Below are 16,976 nucleotides of genomic sequence, written 5' to 3' on the forward strand. Positions count from 1 at the left end.
AGCGACAAGGAAGGGGGTTGTGACACAGGGCGAGTGAAGCGGGAAGGGTTATTTACTCCTTCTCATAACACAAAAACATGGGACCCAATGAACTTAATGATTGGGTGGCTCAGCCTGTGACCGCCAGATGCTGGGACTAGATAATGGGATGGATCACTCAATAACTGCCCTGTTCTCTTTGTTCCCTCTGAACCACCTGGCACTGGCCGCTGTCGGAAGATGGGATCCTGGGCTAGATGGACCCTTGGACTGATCTAGTGTGGCCATTCTTAGGCTCTTAAGCAGTAGGTTTAAAACAAACAGAAGGAAGTATTTCTTCACCCAACGCAGTGTCAAGCTGTGGAACTCATTGCCAGGGGATGTTGTGAAGGCCAAAAGTAGAAGGGGGTTCAAAAGAGACTTGGTAAGTTCATGGAGGAAAGGTCCATCAATGGCTATTAGCTAAGGTAGTCAGGGACACAATCCCATGGTCTGGGTGTCCCTAAGCCTCTGACTGCCAGAAGCTGGGACTGGATGACAGGGGATGGATCACTCGATAATCACCCTGTTCTGTTCATTCCCTCTGAAGCACCTGGCACAGGCCACTGTCAGAAGACAGGATCCTAGGCTCGATGGACCATTGATCTGACCCAGTGTGGCCGTTCTTAAGGATGCGAGAAGCTACCTGACCAGAAGTGTTGGATTGCAAAAAGGCCACACGCACCACAGCACAGGCCTCCGTAGCAACCTCGCCTTGGGGCACCAATGCCCTGGGCCACACGATCTTCTCAGCCATGCCTGAAGAGCGACTTTCAGATGGCTCAGCTTACAGCAGGCGCCCATCCCCTTCGCCATTGCTTTTCACAATGCTAGTGGCTGCAGCTACCCACGTGCACACCATCGCTCCCTCCTCCTCCTGCTGCTGCAGCGGTGTGACATCACGGGCCCAGCAGATGGTGGGTATGTCATAGCTACAGAGATGCAGCATCAGGGCACAGGCAGGGAGCAGACAGGCTGTGAGGAAGGATGTTCATGCTGAAAACACTAAGGCCCAGTCTCTGGCAACTTTCTGTGCACAGAGGAGAGCAATGAGCTCCAGCCTGCGGGACTGGGCCCTACGGGCAGCCAACAGAGCCAGTGGGGGTGAGGAAGCGCCGGGCCAGGAACAGCCCCTTGTTTTGATCCCATGGAAAAGCGCCTCTAATGCCCAACTGGAAGAATTTTGCCTGCCAAGGCATGAGCTGGGCATTTCCCTGGCACCTAACAGTGTAAGTAAGGAACGCAGTGCTGTGCTCTGCCCTGGGGCCCATCAGCGGCACAGGGAACCACAGAGCCCTAAATGCAGACGTCTCAGCAGGTAATGCGAGCACCAATGATCCTGTCTGCAACTGTATTTGTTGGTTGTAAATCTGCCCCTTAGCATGAGCATGATTTGTGGATTGCTGGAGGCACGGTGCCACACAAGACGCAGGAGAAGAGACAGCCCCTAAGGAGCTTCTAATCTACAAAGAGAATGAGACAGACACCAAATGCCCTGGGTGCCCGTGGACGGATTTAACACAGGGCACTGCCTAGACGTTCTCTGGATGAGCTGCAATCTTATTTTGCCATTTCTAAACCACAAGCTCTCCAGTTCCCCTCTGTATGACACAGCCTGCAGGGTCTCTCCCGTGCACTCGTCAGAGGAGACCACAGCTACAACTGGTAGAAAATGAAGCCCTATTCGCGTGAAAAAAAAAGTCAAGGTTGGGTTCACTGTGACAAGGTCAAAACAGACCCATTTTCCCTCGGTTTCCAAACATTTTCACCATCCTCCCCGCCTGCCCCAATTTTTTTCTGAAAAAAAAAAAAAAAGGAAAATGTCGCCAATACTTAGTCCTGCCTGAGTGCCGGGGACTGGAGCAGATGACCTCTCGAGGGCGCCTCCAGTCCTATGATTCTGATTCTATGATTTTTTGATTTTCTCTTTTTTGGCCATTTTTCGAAACAAAAAGTTTTCATTTGCAAAATTTCAACCCGTTCTAGTCCCAGCCCTGTGCCGGGACAGGAAAACACCTCGTTCCAGAGGAGAAAAGCCTCACCGGGAGTGGGATCATCACGTCCTTTACCACCTCAAAGGAATATTGGATCATGGACACAGGGAACTGATGCACATAGCCGGACAAGCAGACCGTATAGAACATTATATCTGAGCCAGTAAAAGGCCCGTGAATACTGGAATAAGACTTCCCCTCACACCGTCCAACAGCACAAGCAGAACCCATTCCATGTGAGCGCCTGAAGAGATGGGTCTACAACAAGGAACCAATATCTGAAACCCTTAGAGCTGCAGAAGCTCCCAGTCTTTGCCCTCTGAGGGCCACATTGCCCAGAGCCTGAGACACAATCCTACTTCATCTTTAATATGACGGGGCGGCCCATGAGAACTACAGCCTCCCCGTATGCACTGCTCCAGGGTCAGGCTACCTGCAGCAAGATGGTGCATTGCAGGATGAAACCTGCTGCCTTCTGCTCTGTATTAAAGATGCGTGGCCAAGGGCCAACATCATAGAATCTGTGATGGCCACTCACAGATTAGAGCGTTCAGCTAACAGAAGGGATTCTTGGCCAGTAAACCAGCACCTCCCATTCACAGCTGATAGTCAAACAACAGGCTCACCTGGCCACAGAGAGGAACCTGAGCTGGCATCTCTTGGACACTGACCCTTGGGATTAGCCCTTCAGCAGATTTCTACATCTGCCACCAGGGAGCCTGGGACACACTCTCAGAGCTGGATCAGCAAATAAAACACGGAGGCAGAGGGCGTGGTTTGGTTTTTATTACTAAATAAATAGTTGTATAAATCTTGTGCAAAAATGTATATGGCGCAACCACTGGCCTGTTGGATGTAATGGATGTAATGGATAATGCTCTCATCTCTCCTGCTCCCTTTCGGACTAGCAAAATATTCCTCCCCACGGATGGTACAGTCGTCTCCCGATAGCTAGCGAGAGGGCAGTGCTTAGCAGCTACTTTATCACTCCCTGGTGAAACTACTCTCAGGTTAGGTGGGTCACTCTCCCGGTGTCACAGATACCAGCTGGAAAGTCAGTGCTGCAGAATACTGGCTCTTCCACTCTCCTACCTGAACCATCAAGACTAGTTCTCGTGGCTTCTTTAAAACTTGACTCCCATCTCTCTTGTTAAGGCTGGAAACTTGGCTAGAGCTGGCCTGGGGAGAGCTACCAGTCTGGAGACTAACGTCTCAAGGGGAGTCCATCACGAGACGGTTACAACGAGGCTGGACAAATCCCTGAGGCAGCAAGGAACAATCCTGCATTGGCAGTGGAAAGCAAAGGGAAAGGAACGGGGCTACCAAGCCTTCTCCATCACGAACGCCTGTGGTTTTTACCAGATGGGATTTGGAACTGAATGGAATGCCCCACCGTTCAGTAGAAAGGGGCCCAAACTCCAGTTGCCTGCGTCTCTAGTACAGTGGGGCAAAGGCTGGCAAATGGCAGTGACAAACATTCGTTTGAGTAAACATCAGGATTGTGCTTTGCCTCTCCACGGCCCCCCCGCTGTACTCCTCTTGAACATTCTCACAAGTGACATTTTGGTCCCAAGCACCTCCAAAGAGAAGAAATGGGACACAAGTACTTATGCACAGATGGCTTTGCACGCTGACTGCATGGCACGAATTTGCACAGGCATTCACCCCCTGAATATTCAAGGACCAACTTGGAAGATTTCCGTGGGCGTGGGAACCATCCGGTCAGGGAGCAGAAACAACGCCATGTGACTTAAGTGACCAGTCACAGAGGAGGAATTCCAAAGAGCACGTAGCGGACACAGTGGGCACAGGGCAGAGCCAGCGAGCAGCCTTAAGGCTGAGGAATGGTGGCCGGGGCCATGCCTCAGCTGATTGCAAACAAAGTTGTAAAACCTGTGTCTGTTGGCAGCTAATTCACTGGCTCTTCACCCAGCTTCGGTGGCCTTAGCTTCTGGACAGCTGGCATCACTGCCCCAGCACATACCTTCAGGCCCTTTGTCAGCACAGAACTCAGTGCCAGGGGAGACCGTGGACGGATGAGCCCCTTGGTGCTAACAGAGCCGATGCCCTGTGGGTAACAGCAGCGATTCCACCGCACGGAGCCCTGTCCCACCAAGGCAGGGAGGGAAACGGGGCAGCTCTAACTCCAGCTCTGTCAGGAAGGAGCACTGGAAATGATCACTGATTAACATACTTTGTGCAGGGAAACGGGCAGCCGTGCCATTAGCCTGCAAGGTACCTGTGGCACAGAGCAGGGTGAAGGAGGGAGCTGCCTGAGACAGAGAATCATAAAATCTCCAGATTGGAAGGGACCTCAGGAGGTCATCTAGTCCAACCCCCTGCTCAAAGCAGGACCAATCCCCAATTTTTTTGCCCCAGATCTCTAAATGGCCCCCTCAAGGACTGAACTCACAACCCTGGGTTTAGCAGGCCAATGCTCAAACCACTGAGCTATCCCTCCCTCATTCAGGAGGTGAATGACCCTCGGTCCAGGTCTGCTCTTCAGAGAGCCACGTTAAGGTGAAAGCAACCTCTGCAGGGAGAGAGAGGGAGCCCCGTTGCCCAGGGTATTGGAAACAGGCTGATCTACGGCCTGGAGAACACGCTGTAAGGAACATCCCTGCATTGAGCAGGTTGATTTCTAGGCTCTCCCGCAGCTTGTGCAGGGCAGGCTGGATCCCTGGCTGTGGTTCTTACCCATCTCTGTTCTCTAGCCACTCTCAAGAGGGCTGGCTAGGAAAGGGCTGGGGAATCTGCACTAGGCCCTGGGACCAGGGTGTGCCACTGGGCAGGGCGTGTGCTTTGGCTTTGCCGGGGCACCCTTGGGGTCGGGTTTGCCAGCACTGACATTTGCAGAAAGCAAAGGTCAGGCTTGAACGCCGGCTCCTGGGAGGAGGCAGCTCAGACAGATTTCCTGTCCGTCGGCTGGACAATGGTGTCCCCTTCCCCAGCCGATTGTTGGGGGAGCTCGTGCAAATGCCGGCGCCCCTGGAGATCCGCGCATGGCTGAGGCTGGGAGTGGGGTTCCTTGTGCACAACACGCTCACTGGTGACACTCACTAGGCACATGAGCTCGTTCCCCAGGGGACACTGGGCAGTTCCCCGTCCAGCTGGAATCCTGGTGCCAAGGGCATGGGTATGCACGGCGTTCCCACTGAGACGCTCTGCACGCCGACTGGCTGCTGCCCAGCCAGGGGAGTGCATACCAAGGGCAGCCCAGGCACGGTGCCCGGGAAGTGACATCTCAGCACCGGCCGGTCTCTCCACCAGGGCCCCCGCACACACACACCAGCATGTGCAGGATGAGAGCCGGGCATGGGCACACCGTAGGGCTTGGGGGTGGCAGAGTTAGATGCTGCCCCGTGAGCATCTCATGAACATTCCCTGCAAATCCCTCTTCTCTCTACAGCCCTGCTCTGCACGTCACGACGGTCAGGCTCAAAGGGTTTGGAGCCAGAGGCTTGGCGCTTGGAAATAACAATAGCAAAATGATTATTTCACCACTGCTGTGTCTGAGGCAGCCAGGGCCCTGCTGGACGAGCCCTTTCAGACCCAAGGGCTGCGCGCAGGGCTCCAGGAGAGAGCCGGGGGCTCCGGCGATGCGCTGCATGCCGCTGGCAGGAGGGAGGCTGTTTCAGAAGCTCCGTTGCTGGTTGGTTCCTGCCTGCGTTGTGCACGTCAGCCCCGCTGCCCCACGCCGGGGTCTGTGCATGGTGGGCAGCAGAGGACAGAGCCGGCGCTGGCTTCTCCCTTCATGCCTGAGCCCACTGTTAGATGTAGGAGTCCTCTTTCCGCCAGCCTGAGGGATGCCCTTGCTTCCACTCGTGCCCATCGGACATCCCCCTGTTCTCCAGCGGGACCACCACCTCCTCCGGCTGCGAGCTCTTATTCAGCTCCACCACCCGGGGCACCACGCTCGACCAGCGATCTGCTGGATGGGGATGGGGAGAGGCCATTTAGTGGGAGTTACCCTGGCCCGGTAACTCCAACTCCCTCCACCCCCCAGTCTGGATCCTGTGGGCTCGTCCCATCCCACCACACAGCCCTCATCTCTCCCCCTGCCTCTGCTCCTGCGCTGGCTTCCTCAGCCCTCTCGCTCACTGCTGGGATGCAGCTTTGCCTGCCGTGATCTCCGCGCCCGTTTCAGAAGCACGGCCAGCACTGCTGAGCCCAGCCAGCCCCCGGCCAGAGTCCTTCACGCCTGCTGGGACGCAGGGAGGCCTCTGCCCCAATGTCCCCATTTGCCAACACCCCCGCTTAGAGATCAGCCAAAGGAGGCTCCCCCAAGGGCACACAGCAGGTTACACTGGGGGAACATGCACATGGTACTCCTTAACTCCCATGAGATCCCAAAGGCGCCACCAAGGGGCAACTCCCCCCTCCACCCCCGGACCCCAGATCCCTCCCATAGAGCAGTGCCTTGGGTCCCCCTGTCCCACCGCTCACCTCTGCGCAGCCGGCCCACGGTGTGGGAGAACCCGTAATACTGATCGGTGTCGTTCTTGCCTGGATCCTCATTGATGATGCCCAGATTCTGGTTCCAGTGAGACCAGTTCACCTCATCGACCCTGTGGGAGAACGAAGGCACTCCTGGGGCAATGGCAATTAATTGAAGTGGGGCGACAAGCCCTGGAGCCCAGCCCCGCGCCCTGCAGCGGGAATTCCTCTGGGTTCTGTCCTGCCCTGGTCAGGCTCTTACGCGGGCCCATCGCCACGGTATCTAGGCAGCAGGATAAGAGTGGGTGCCCCTGGACAGTGGAGCTGCGGAAGGGTAGGTGCATGGTCCATGCAATGACCAGCAGGAGACTCAGTCATTGCGTTTCCCTCTCCCAGGCTGCTGGCATCTGCTGTGGGGGAGGCGGCAGGGACGAGAGCAGCCCCCTGGAGCAGCCCGCTGAGGCACAGGGCAGCCTATGCACTGGCAGACCCTTTAGCAAATGGCAGGGCTCAGCCTACGTCCAGCAAATGGGGCCTGGCACTGGGGGAGGGGCTGGGGTGTAACCAGAGCCAGGAATCTCTCGCACCAGGTGTCCCCACTCCCCAGTGATCTCGAGAGAGCCCATGAACACTGGGTGACATACCAATGCCAGCAAGCTGGCTGCATGAGAGTCCCCAGCCATGGCACAGGCCTGTCACAACTCATTTAGCACAGCCTTGCACCGCGGCTCTTCCCAATGCAGCCCCCTGCCCCAGGGTTCACCCAAAGCACCATGACCTGGAGCCTTCCCATGCAGCACGTCGGGGTGAGATAGGCTGGGGGCGCCCGTCCGGTTAAGCGGCACCAGGTAGCGCCTTTGGGAGACCAGCTCCCGAGCTCTGGACAAGTCGGGCCCTGGCTTTTGTCTTCCCTACAGGTCCCCCAGGACTCACTCTGCCCACTCGCTCCGCCAGAGGCACCCGTGTCATGGGACGGCCCCGATACTCGCAGCCGAGCCGCAGCGACACCGTATCGTCCATTGAAAGACAACCAGTGATTCAGCCCCACAGAGAATGGCAGAGGCCAGTCTGCCTGGCTCCTGGTTAGTACAAACTACTCGGCTCTAACGAGGCCTAATTATGAATCAATGGAGACAGTCCATGAAACACTGTCACACCTGGCAGTGAGAGTCCCTCCTTCATATTTACTTGGCTGCTTAAATACTGACTGGCCCCCGCTGGGAGCCGAGCCGGCCTCATGCCTTCATTGCTATGCAAAGGACCACACCCTTCATTAACAGTGCAGCCGCAGGAGCCCATCAGCTTGCAGCACGTTTGGAGCTGGGGCGGCCTCAGGATGGAGGTTAACTAGCCCGATGGTTCGGTTTGTTTATGGGTGTTGTGGGGATGGGCCCAAGGCTGGGGTGGGTCTGGGCTTCCCAGGGGGTTTGGGTCTGAGCCTAGGTCGAAGGCACTTGGCGAGGCACAAACCCAAAGGGCTTGTAGTCCTCTGAGCTACTGGCCAGCTGATTCCCTGCTGGCCCCCCAAGCTTACCTGAAACACCATCTCCGGTCCGGCGTGCCATCGGTGCCCTTCCCCACGGTGACCATCTCCCCCGAGCGGAAGGCTTTCCTCAGGAACACCGGGAAGGACCTCTCGATGTCCAGGATGGTGGTGGCCCACTGCACAGGGAGGAGTACACAGGCCCGTCAGCCAGAGTGGAACCAAACGGGGGGGCTGGGCATCTGACCCCTGGCTTCCAATGGGCGTTGGGCACCAAACTGCCCGGGGGGACTGTGGGAAATCCCACCCCAGTGGTCACACACTCCCTCGGATGTCCCTCAGGCTGGGATCTTGCTGGGGTTAAGGCCAGCTACGCACTGCAGGGAGGCATCACTCAACTCCACAGCTTCGCACCCATTTCACCTCTTCCTCAGGCACATGAGCTCCCCAAAAGGGCTCAGACAATTACGCCAAGCTCCCCACAGCCAGGGTCATCCTCAGTTCGTTCAGCATCTCCCTGGGTTAGCGGCACAGGCCAGTCCTGCCCCTAGGTACCTGTGTGTGACACCTGATGCAACCGATGGAAGGTGCGTGTGTATATGAGGGCAGGAGTGTCCCTCCTTCCCATGAGGCTCCATCAGGGGAGACACCCCAGTCTAGAGTGCAAAGGGCAGGAGAACAGGCCACTCTCCTGCTCTGGCCACGCAGGTGGTCATGGACCAGATGGGACCTGCCAGGTCATTTCCATGTCCAGTCCCTGAGCAGGGGAAGTGAACATGGCGATAAAAATGCCGAAGCCCTTTCTACACCACAATTTCCCCCTGTGTTACCCCCAGTAGGTGCCAGCTGGAAGAAGGGGCTGACACAGCCTAGCATAGGGGCTGACACCCTAGTGTCCAGGACTATGGACCTGGTGTCCTCAGCAGGACGTGCACGCTAATGGATGGGCCATCAGCAGCTTGGGCAGCATAGAGCAATGGATCTCAGCCTGGGGGTTGAAACCCCAGGGGCCACCAGCAGCTCGGAGGGCAGTAGGCCTCAGCTGCTCCTATTCCCCATCTCCAGGGCTCCACTGCACCACCTGCATCGGGTGCTCCGTAGACGCTAGAAGCATCTCATATATGGCCGTTCTCTCCTGGGGCGGGGCATGGAGTCAGCATGGAGGATTCTGGGGAGGAGGCCAGCCTGCGAGCAGCTTAACTTGGCCTCGGCGGGCCCCCTGCATTTGTCCTGACAGGGTGTCCCTGGCAGCCAAGGCCTGGCCAGACGTTACCTGTAGCTTCCATATGTGCTTGCTCTCCTTGGAGACCTGCCCCACCGTCTCCCCCATCAGAGCAATCAGCATGTTAAGAAGCAGCACGAAGGTAAGGATGATGTAGGTGACTAGCAGGATGATGAAGACGCCGGGGTACTTGGCGCTCTCGATCATCTCCAGGTCGCCCATGCCAATGGTCAGCTTGAAGAGATCCAGCAGGAAGTTGCTGAAGGTCTTGCTGTCCCGGCAGGATGGGTAGGCGGCCACCGTGCAGTTGGACTTGTCTTTGTTGCAGGCCTCGGCACTGGCACAAGGGTTCAGGAGCGAGACCAGAGCTGGTCCAGGGAGAGGAGGGAGGGATACGGGTGAGATCCAGAGAGGACTCAGCCAGGGGCTTAGCTGGGAGAACTGGCCAAGTCAAGGTCACCACCTCTCTGGATGACTCGTTAGGCTGTGTAGAGTTAGCCGAGCGCCGCCTTGCCGGGAGCCTGCACCTGTGGGGACCTGGGCCCCATGCTCTGCCCTCATCCCGGTCCAGCCCAGAGAGCTCCCCGCATCTCCCAGTGGAAGAGTGAAGGCTCCCAAAGCCCAGGGTCAGAGAGCGAGGGCGGCATTCCCTGGCCTCCCTGCATAACTCTCTCACTAGTGCCGCGGGGTGCAAAGGAAGGTAAATGAATGGCCAGCTGGGGCACTCAGCTCCTATACCACAGCCCGGGCCACACTGCGTTGACGCCTCTGTCCGCTGGCACACGAGCCATTTCCCCACCGCTCCCGTTCCAGGGGATCTGAACAATAAACCCTGGAGAGATTCCTCCCCCGCCCCGCCCTCAAAGCCAGCGGAACTCAACCCGTTGTCTATCTGCGTTCCCACGGGCCAGTGCCAACATGCCGTGTTTTCCCTTTAACTCGGGCTGAGGTTCTCCAACTCGGCTGAGCATTACGCCAGGGCCCATCCTGCTCCCTGCTGCTTTCCCCGCTCCACGCACCGAGCTAGGACCCTCCACAGCTCCCACGGACGTGCCGCCTACCTGAAGCATAGCCGATCATGAAGAGCACGTAGACCAGGAGGAACCGGAAAAGGTCTTTGAAGAGGATCTGAAAAAATCCCAGAGGCAGAGCTTAGCTGTGCTGGGATCAGAGCCAGCCCCTTACATTCCTGGAGAGCCCCGCAGCAGCCACTTCACTGAAACGCAGCCATCCCTGGATTATGCCTCCCCTGACAGGGTGATGTCCCACTCCTGTCTTCTGCTCTGTCTACACAAACTCAGAGACACCCCAGGGCAGTTCATTTACCTTTCCTCTTCCCACCCCCTTCCTGCCCATACACGACAATTATTTACAGCTTTAGTTTCTCCTCAGTTCTCTGCTGAGGAGAGGGAAGAGCTCTCTCTACCCACAGATCCGTTCTGGTAGCTGTGACGAAGCGGGACTGTTCTTAATGTTTCCTCTGAATAGTGTGCTGGTGCCTCAGTTTCCCCTGTGCAGTTCTTAAGTCTCTAGGGGGTGGGATGAGGGTGTACGATCATTGCAGAGCCCTAGAGGGCAGGTGTGTGCAGGGGTCTGGACACAGAGAATGGCCGACACCCTGTTTCCTGGCCACTGATGGCCTGGCCCTTCCCCCCTGCAAGGTGAGAGCTAAAGGGCTGGAGAACAAAGGAATCAGGTGACCTCCTGGCCCGGGAAAGGGACAAAGCCCAGAGGAGGAGGGGCTGGAGGGGGAGTCAGTTGGGGCTGGCTGGGGAAATGGAGTGAAGTGCAGACGTGGTTGTCTGGCTCACTGCCCCTCAAAATGGACCCCGCTGAGGGGTCCTGTTCTCTCCACCTACAAGCTCTGTGTTAGACCATGTTCCTGTCGTCTAATAAACCTCTGTTTTACTGGCTGGCTGAGAGTCACGTCTGACTGCGAAGTTGGGGGGCAGGACCCTCTGGCTTCCCCAGGAGCCCTGCCTGAGCAGACTCGCTGTGGGAAGTGAATGGAGGGGCAGAGGAAGGTGGAAGCTGTGTGAGCTTTGTGTCCTGAAGACAGTCTGCTCACAGAGAGGAGACTTCCCCAGAGTCCTGACTGGCTTCGTAGGGAGCTATTCCAGAGCGTCGCCCCGGGACTCCGTGACAGTAGCCTACCACTCTCTCCCCTGCACTTCCTTCCTCTGCCTTCTTATACCTTCTGTGTTAATGGGCCAGTCCGCTCATTTGTCCACTCCCAGCACATTCTAATCCACTAATTAGGCCCCATCAGGTCCACCCTGGGGGGAATTAATTGGTGTTTACGTGACCAGAGTGCTGGCTTCAGCACTCTGTCACACCTGTTTAACAGCACAAAGATATGCCATAGGAGCACAGAAATTACTAGGTTGGACTGGACCCAAGGTCCATCTAACCAAGTGTCCTGTCTCAGACAGGCCAGCACCAGATGCCTCAGAGGAAGGAAAAAGAACCCTGCATAGGTCGATTGGGTTAATCTGTCCCCAGGAAGGTCTCATCCTAATCCCTAATAGCTAGAGATTGGCTTAATCCCTGCAGCCTGAGGTTTAACATCCCTTCCACCAGGCTCTGTTTGCATGCAGCAGTTCAGGACAGGCCATGAAGACGACTCCTGTATCCAATTGCAACTGCTGGGGTAGCTGAGGGAGAAGAATGGGATTGGCTGGAATTTGGCCAGGACAGAGGTTAAAGCTCCATACACACCTGCAAAAGCACCAGGAGACCCTGGACCCAGGCACATCTGTTACCATGATTAGGTGCATTATCATACCACTGAGCTGGGGGCTGCATGGACACATAGTGAGAGACAGCCCCAGCCCTGACGAGCTCCCAGAGTAAACAGTATCACACACACACACCCCCATTCACACACAGGCCTGGTCTCTGCCTGACCTTCTGAATCATGATGCTGTAGGTCCCTGTAAGTTTCAGGCCTCTGGTGAAGTAAAGTGCGTTCATCCAGCCCAGGACCAGGGCAAAGACCATGACAGCCAGGTAAGCTTCGATCCCCGTCAGGTACAGCGCTGCTGTGATAATCACCAGCACCGAGTAGATGAAGCTGAGGAAGAGCAGGAGGATTCAAAGGCAAGATCAAAACATCCCCCTGGAATGAACCAGCCCAGGAGGGTCGAGCTCCTGCACTCTGCCAGTCCTGCCCCAGGGCACCGTAGGAGCAATGGGACTGGCTACCGTCCCATGGCAGGTACGCCTCTTTAGCAACTTCCAACGTGCCTTACGAGGACCCCCGGGGCCTGTGGAGCACAGCGGGCAGCGTGCTGCAGCAGTGTTTGTGTGGGGATCCGGAGCATATGCAGTGCCCTGGGAGCTTCAGTTCCCATCTGAGAAACCCACACAGAGCACAGGGCAGGGCAGGGCAGAAGGAGGAGATCCCTGCTGGGATGTGAACCCGCAGGTGCAGGGACGTCAGGCTGCAGAGCCGTCCCCTCTGACGTGGCACCCCTCGCAGGGGGCAGACCCAGCAAAAGCTGGGGAGAGTTCTGCAGCCGGGGAAGGAGATCGTGTCTGTATTTCTTCGCACACCCGTCTCCTCTCTCAAGGTGTCTATTGGGATCCCCGGCCAGAGAGCCAGAGACGGCATACCGGGAGCCTCTGCGCTTTTGTCCACTACCAAGGAGACTCCATCAGCGCCAGGCTGGGCTGACATCTCCCCGAGACAATACGGCTGATCCCAGCCCCCGGGCACCTGCAACCAGCACTTCCCTTCCAAATGCATGTCCAGGGCTGGGGGGTAGATGACGTCTCACGGGCGATGGGTGGGGTACACCATGGGCAAAGGGCATCGTGACTTACTAGAGCAGCTGGAAGGAGCCATCTATAAAGAACGAATTCACCCCTGGACACTTCTTCATAAACAGATCCTTTAGCTGAGGAAGAAAGAAAAGAAGGTGGAGCCGGAGCTTGGGGAGGGGCGCACACTGCGGCACCCGGGGGGACGCGGACGCATGGGTGGAGGCAGAGGCTGGGACCGGCTGGGGCGCACACAGTGGGCAGCACAAGAGGAGCTGGCATCCCCGCAGGGTCCTTACAGGGCTGGAGGCAGGACTGGCCCTGCTCCACCCAGAGGAGGGGAGGTGAAGGAGGCTCAATGCTAAGGCTCAGTGCTAAGGAAGAGCCTCTAACCTGACCCACCCCCGCAGGAATGGGGGCAGCTCTAGGTTTTATCCTAAATTTGTAAAGGCAAAGCCATCTCGTTCTGCATTTAACCCTTCCCCTGCTGTGCAGGGAAGCCAGACCTATGGGCGTGGGGACCAGGACCGGCACCACGAGAGATTCAGATAAGGGACAGACAGCAGGAAGGGGCCGCCTCCCAGGCTGGTGTGAGCGGATGTGGCCCCATGGCGTAGCACCGCCGGCGTCCATGGTTTACACCCGCTGGGATTGGGCCCTCAGGGTGCCAGCTCCCCACAGTGAACCAGAGGACGTTTTAAAAACCCTTTTGGGTGTGTTAAATACCTTGAATCAGAGCTCCCAGCCCCACGGACCACCCCACCCCACTCTGCCTCTGCCTTGCCCCAACTTGGTCCCCCAGGGAAGCTCTGGGGAGACTGGCAGGAGCAGTCTGAGGGCTGCAGCCCAAGGGGCAATTGCCAAGCGCAGTACAGATGTGGCCTGGCAGAACAGGCCCTCAAGGGAAGGGTGCTCAGAGATTCCTGGGAAGGGTGTGGGTGCCCGCTGAGCTCTCCCGGTGCCAGGCAGCTCGGTGTGGTCTGTTCTTGGGGAAGCGTGTGTTGCGGGGTTTGTGGGTCTCAGAGTCGGGCCCTGCCCCTTGCGTGTGTGTGAGACAAGACACCCGTGCACGTGCAGAGTGGCAGGATGGGGGACACTTGTGAGGGCTGAGGGGCATGGAGGCTCTCGTGCGAGACAGAGGGAGCACTTGTGCGAGGGGGTGAATGGTTTCCACTTACGTTGGTGAAAAAGAACAAGACTCCGGTGAAGAGGGTTATGATCTCCCCGGCCAGGCGCAGGTAGTCAATGGTCGTCGTGTAGGGATACGGCGGCTGCAGAGCGGGAAAGGGATGAGCCGGTGCTGAGAACGTTACCCCCAAATCCCAGCACTATGGCCTCCTACAGCGCCATGCTCCCTGCCTCCCAGTGCTGAGGCCAGCCTGCCCCAGGCAGAAACGAGAGCCCTCCCCTCTCCCAGGCGCCGTGAGCCAGACGCTGCCCAGGACACACCCGGCGGGGGCACCCGGACAGGCTCACCTTCCTCTACAGGGTCAGGCACTGGCCACTGCCACAGGCAGGGATCCCGGATGGCCCAGTGCTCTGAGGTGCAGCCGGAGGTGGGATCCAGGGCTGTCTCCCTGGCCTGGGCTGTAGCTCCCAGGGGGCAGGGGGACCCCCCGGGGGTTAAACAGGCTGAGCTCTGGGGGAACCACAAGGGACTGCCCGGAAAGCTCAGCTCTACGTGCAGTCCAACAGCGGGAACCTGCTGCTCCTGCATAGACCCACAGCAGCCGCCCCGAGCCCCAGGGACCCGGCGGGCCGGGCGGCGTGAGACTCACCGTGCCCTCCATGGGGCGGTGGTAGGCGACGAGGGTGAAGACGACCATGGCGCTGAGGTAGGAGATCACGCTGATGTAGAAGGAGACGGCCCCGAACTTCCGCCACTTGTCGCGCAGCAGCTCGTTGATGGGCTCCACGGCGAGCATCTCGTAGCGGTTCTGCAGCAACCCGGTGCGTGAGTTCAGGGCCACGCAGACGGGGCGGCCGTGCCCGCGGCCGGGGGGATGGAGACGGGGCGGCGCTGGCCGTGCCCACAGCCGGGGGGCATGGAGACGGGGCGGCGCTGGCCGTGCCCGCGGCCGGGGGGATGGAGACGGGGCGGCGCTGGCCGTGCCCACAGCCGGGGGGCATGGAGACGGGGCGGCGCTGGCCGTGCCCGCGGCCGGGGGGATGGAGACGGGGCGGCGCTGGCCGTGCCCACAGCCGGGGGGCATGGAGACGGGGCGGCGCTGGCCGTGCCTGAAAGGGCATGGAGACGGGGCGGCGCTGGCCATGCCCACAGCCGGGGGGCATGGAGACGGGGCGGCGCTGGCCGTGCCCGCGGCCGGGGGGCATGGAGACGGGGCGGCGCTGGCCGTGCCCGCGGACGGGGGGCATGGAGACGGGGCGGCGCTGGCCGTGCCCGCGGCCGGGGGGCATGGAGACGGGGCGGCGCTGGCTGTGCCTGGGGGGCATGGAGACGGGGCGGCGCTGGCCGTGCCCACAGCCGGGGGGCATGGAGACGGGGCGGCGCTGGCCGTGCCCGCGGACGGGGGGCATGGAGACGGGGCGGCGCTGGCCATGCCCACAGCCGGGGGGCATGGAGACGGGGCGGCGCTGGCCATGCCCACAGCCAGGGGGCATGGAGACGGGGCGGCGCTGGCCGTGCCCGCGGCCGGGGGGCATGGAGACGGGGCGGCGCTGGCCATGCCCGCGGCCGGGGGGCATGGAGACGGGGCGGCGCTGGCCATGCCCACAGCCGGGGGGCATGGAGACGGGGCGGCGCTGGCCGTGCCCACAGCCGGGGGGCATGGAGACGGGGCGGCGCTGGCCGTGCCCACAGCCGGGGGGCATGGAGACGGGGCGGCGCTGGCCGTGCCCACAGCCGGGGGGCATGGAGACGGGGCGGCGCTGGCCGTGCCCGCGGACGGGGGGCATGGAGACGGGGCGGCGCTGGCCATGCCCACAGCCGGGGGGCATGGAGACGGGGCGGCGCTGGCCGTGCCCGCGGCCGGGGGGCATGGAGACGGGGCGGCGCTGGCCGTGCCCGCGGCCGGGGAATGGAGACGGGGCGGCGCTGGCCGTGCCCGCGGCCGGGGAATGGAGATGGGGCGGCGCTGGCCGTGCCTGACCTTGGGTCGTCTCTGTGCATGAACCAGGCTGCATCCTCCCAAAATCTTCACAATGGCTGAGGCATTGGGGGCTGGGTCCTGCAAGGGGCCTGTCATGCCTATGGGCCCTCGTTCGGCAGCCCAGTCCCACACCAGGCTGTGTGCCCAACCATTTGTTGCCTCCCTCCCTGGTGCCATCTCAGCGCTCACCTCGATCTTACTGTTGTACACCAGGATCTCCAGGACAGACACCTCCTCCCCACAGGTGTCCAGTGAGGAGAGGTCGTAGAGCGAGGAGTAGACGGGCCCATAAGCCCAGTCCTTGAATTTTCGGGAGAGGTGGCGGGCGTCCTCATCCGTGATCTCCCTGCGGATGATGTGCTGGAACATCTGGAGGATGGGGGAGGATGGTCACCCACAGCACGATGTGTATAGAAAGTTACACTGCTCAGAGCCCCCCGCTCTCTGCTCAGAGCTCCCCGCTCTCCCTGCAGCCCTGAGCTGCCGGGCACCGGGATACGTTGCTCAGATGCCCCCGCTCTCTGCTCAGAGCCCCCTGCTCTCCCTGCAGCCCTGAACTGCCGAGCACCGGGACATGCTGCTCAGAGCCCCCTGCTCTCCCTGCAGCCCTGAGCTGCCAGGCACCGGGACACACTGCTCAGACCCCCCGCTCTCTGCTCAGAGCCTCCCACTCTCCCTGCAGCCCTGAGCTGCTGGGCATTGGGAGACGCTGCTCAGAGGCCCCCGCTCTCTGCTCAGAGCCCCCCGCTTTCCCTGCAGCCCTGAGCAACCAGGCACCGGGACATACTGCTCAGAGCCCCCCGCTCTCTGCTCAGAGCCCCCGGCTTTCCCTGCAGCCCTGAGTAACCAGGCACCGGGACACACTGCTCAGAGCCCCCCGCTCTCTGCTCAGAGCCCCCGGCTTTCCCTGCAGCCCTGAGTAACCAGGCACCGGGACACACTGCTCAGAG

General features: G+C 59.5%; 1 protein-coding gene across 3 annotated transcripts in view; it reads right to left on the minus strand.

Moving 5' to 3' along the window:
- Positions 1-2,786: 2,786 nt before the first annotated feature.
- TRPV4 (transient receptor potential cation channel subfamily V member 4) overlaps positions 2,787-16,976 on the minus strand; it is a 40,470-nt gene continuing 26,280 nt past the window's right edge. For 2 of the 3 annotated variants that reach the window (XM_077835036.1, XM_077835039.1), the window contains 10 exons: positions 16,216-16,395; positions 14,695-14,853; positions 14,095-14,187; positions 12,980-13,053; positions 12,062-12,227; positions 10,216-10,282; positions 9,206-9,522; positions 7,984-8,111; positions 6,459-6,580; positions 2,787-5,943 (listed from right to left, as the gene is read on the minus strand). In XM_077835036.1, coding sequence (XP_077691162.1) covers positions 5,783-5,943; positions 6,459-6,580; positions 7,984-8,111; positions 9,206-9,522; positions 10,216-10,282; positions 12,062-12,227; positions 12,980-13,053; positions 14,095-14,187; positions 14,695-14,853; positions 16,216-16,395 — 1,467 coding nt within the window. In that variant the 3' untranslated portion in view covers positions 2,787-5,782. The remainder of the gene's footprint in view (positions 5,944-6,458; positions 6,581-7,983; positions 8,112-9,205; positions 9,523-10,215; positions 10,283-12,061; positions 12,228-12,979; positions 13,054-14,094; positions 14,188-14,694; positions 14,854-16,215; positions 16,396-16,976) is intronic. The other variant, XM_077835037.1, reaches the window with a different exon arrangement.

The sequence above is a fragment of the Eretmochelys imbricata genome, chromosome 15, assembly GCF_965152235.1.
Source record: "Eretmochelys imbricata isolate rEreImb1 chromosome 15, rEreImb1.hap1, whole genome shotgun sequence".
Taxonomy (NCBI): Eukaryota; Metazoa; Chordata; order Testudines; family Cheloniidae; genus Eretmochelys; species Eretmochelys imbricata.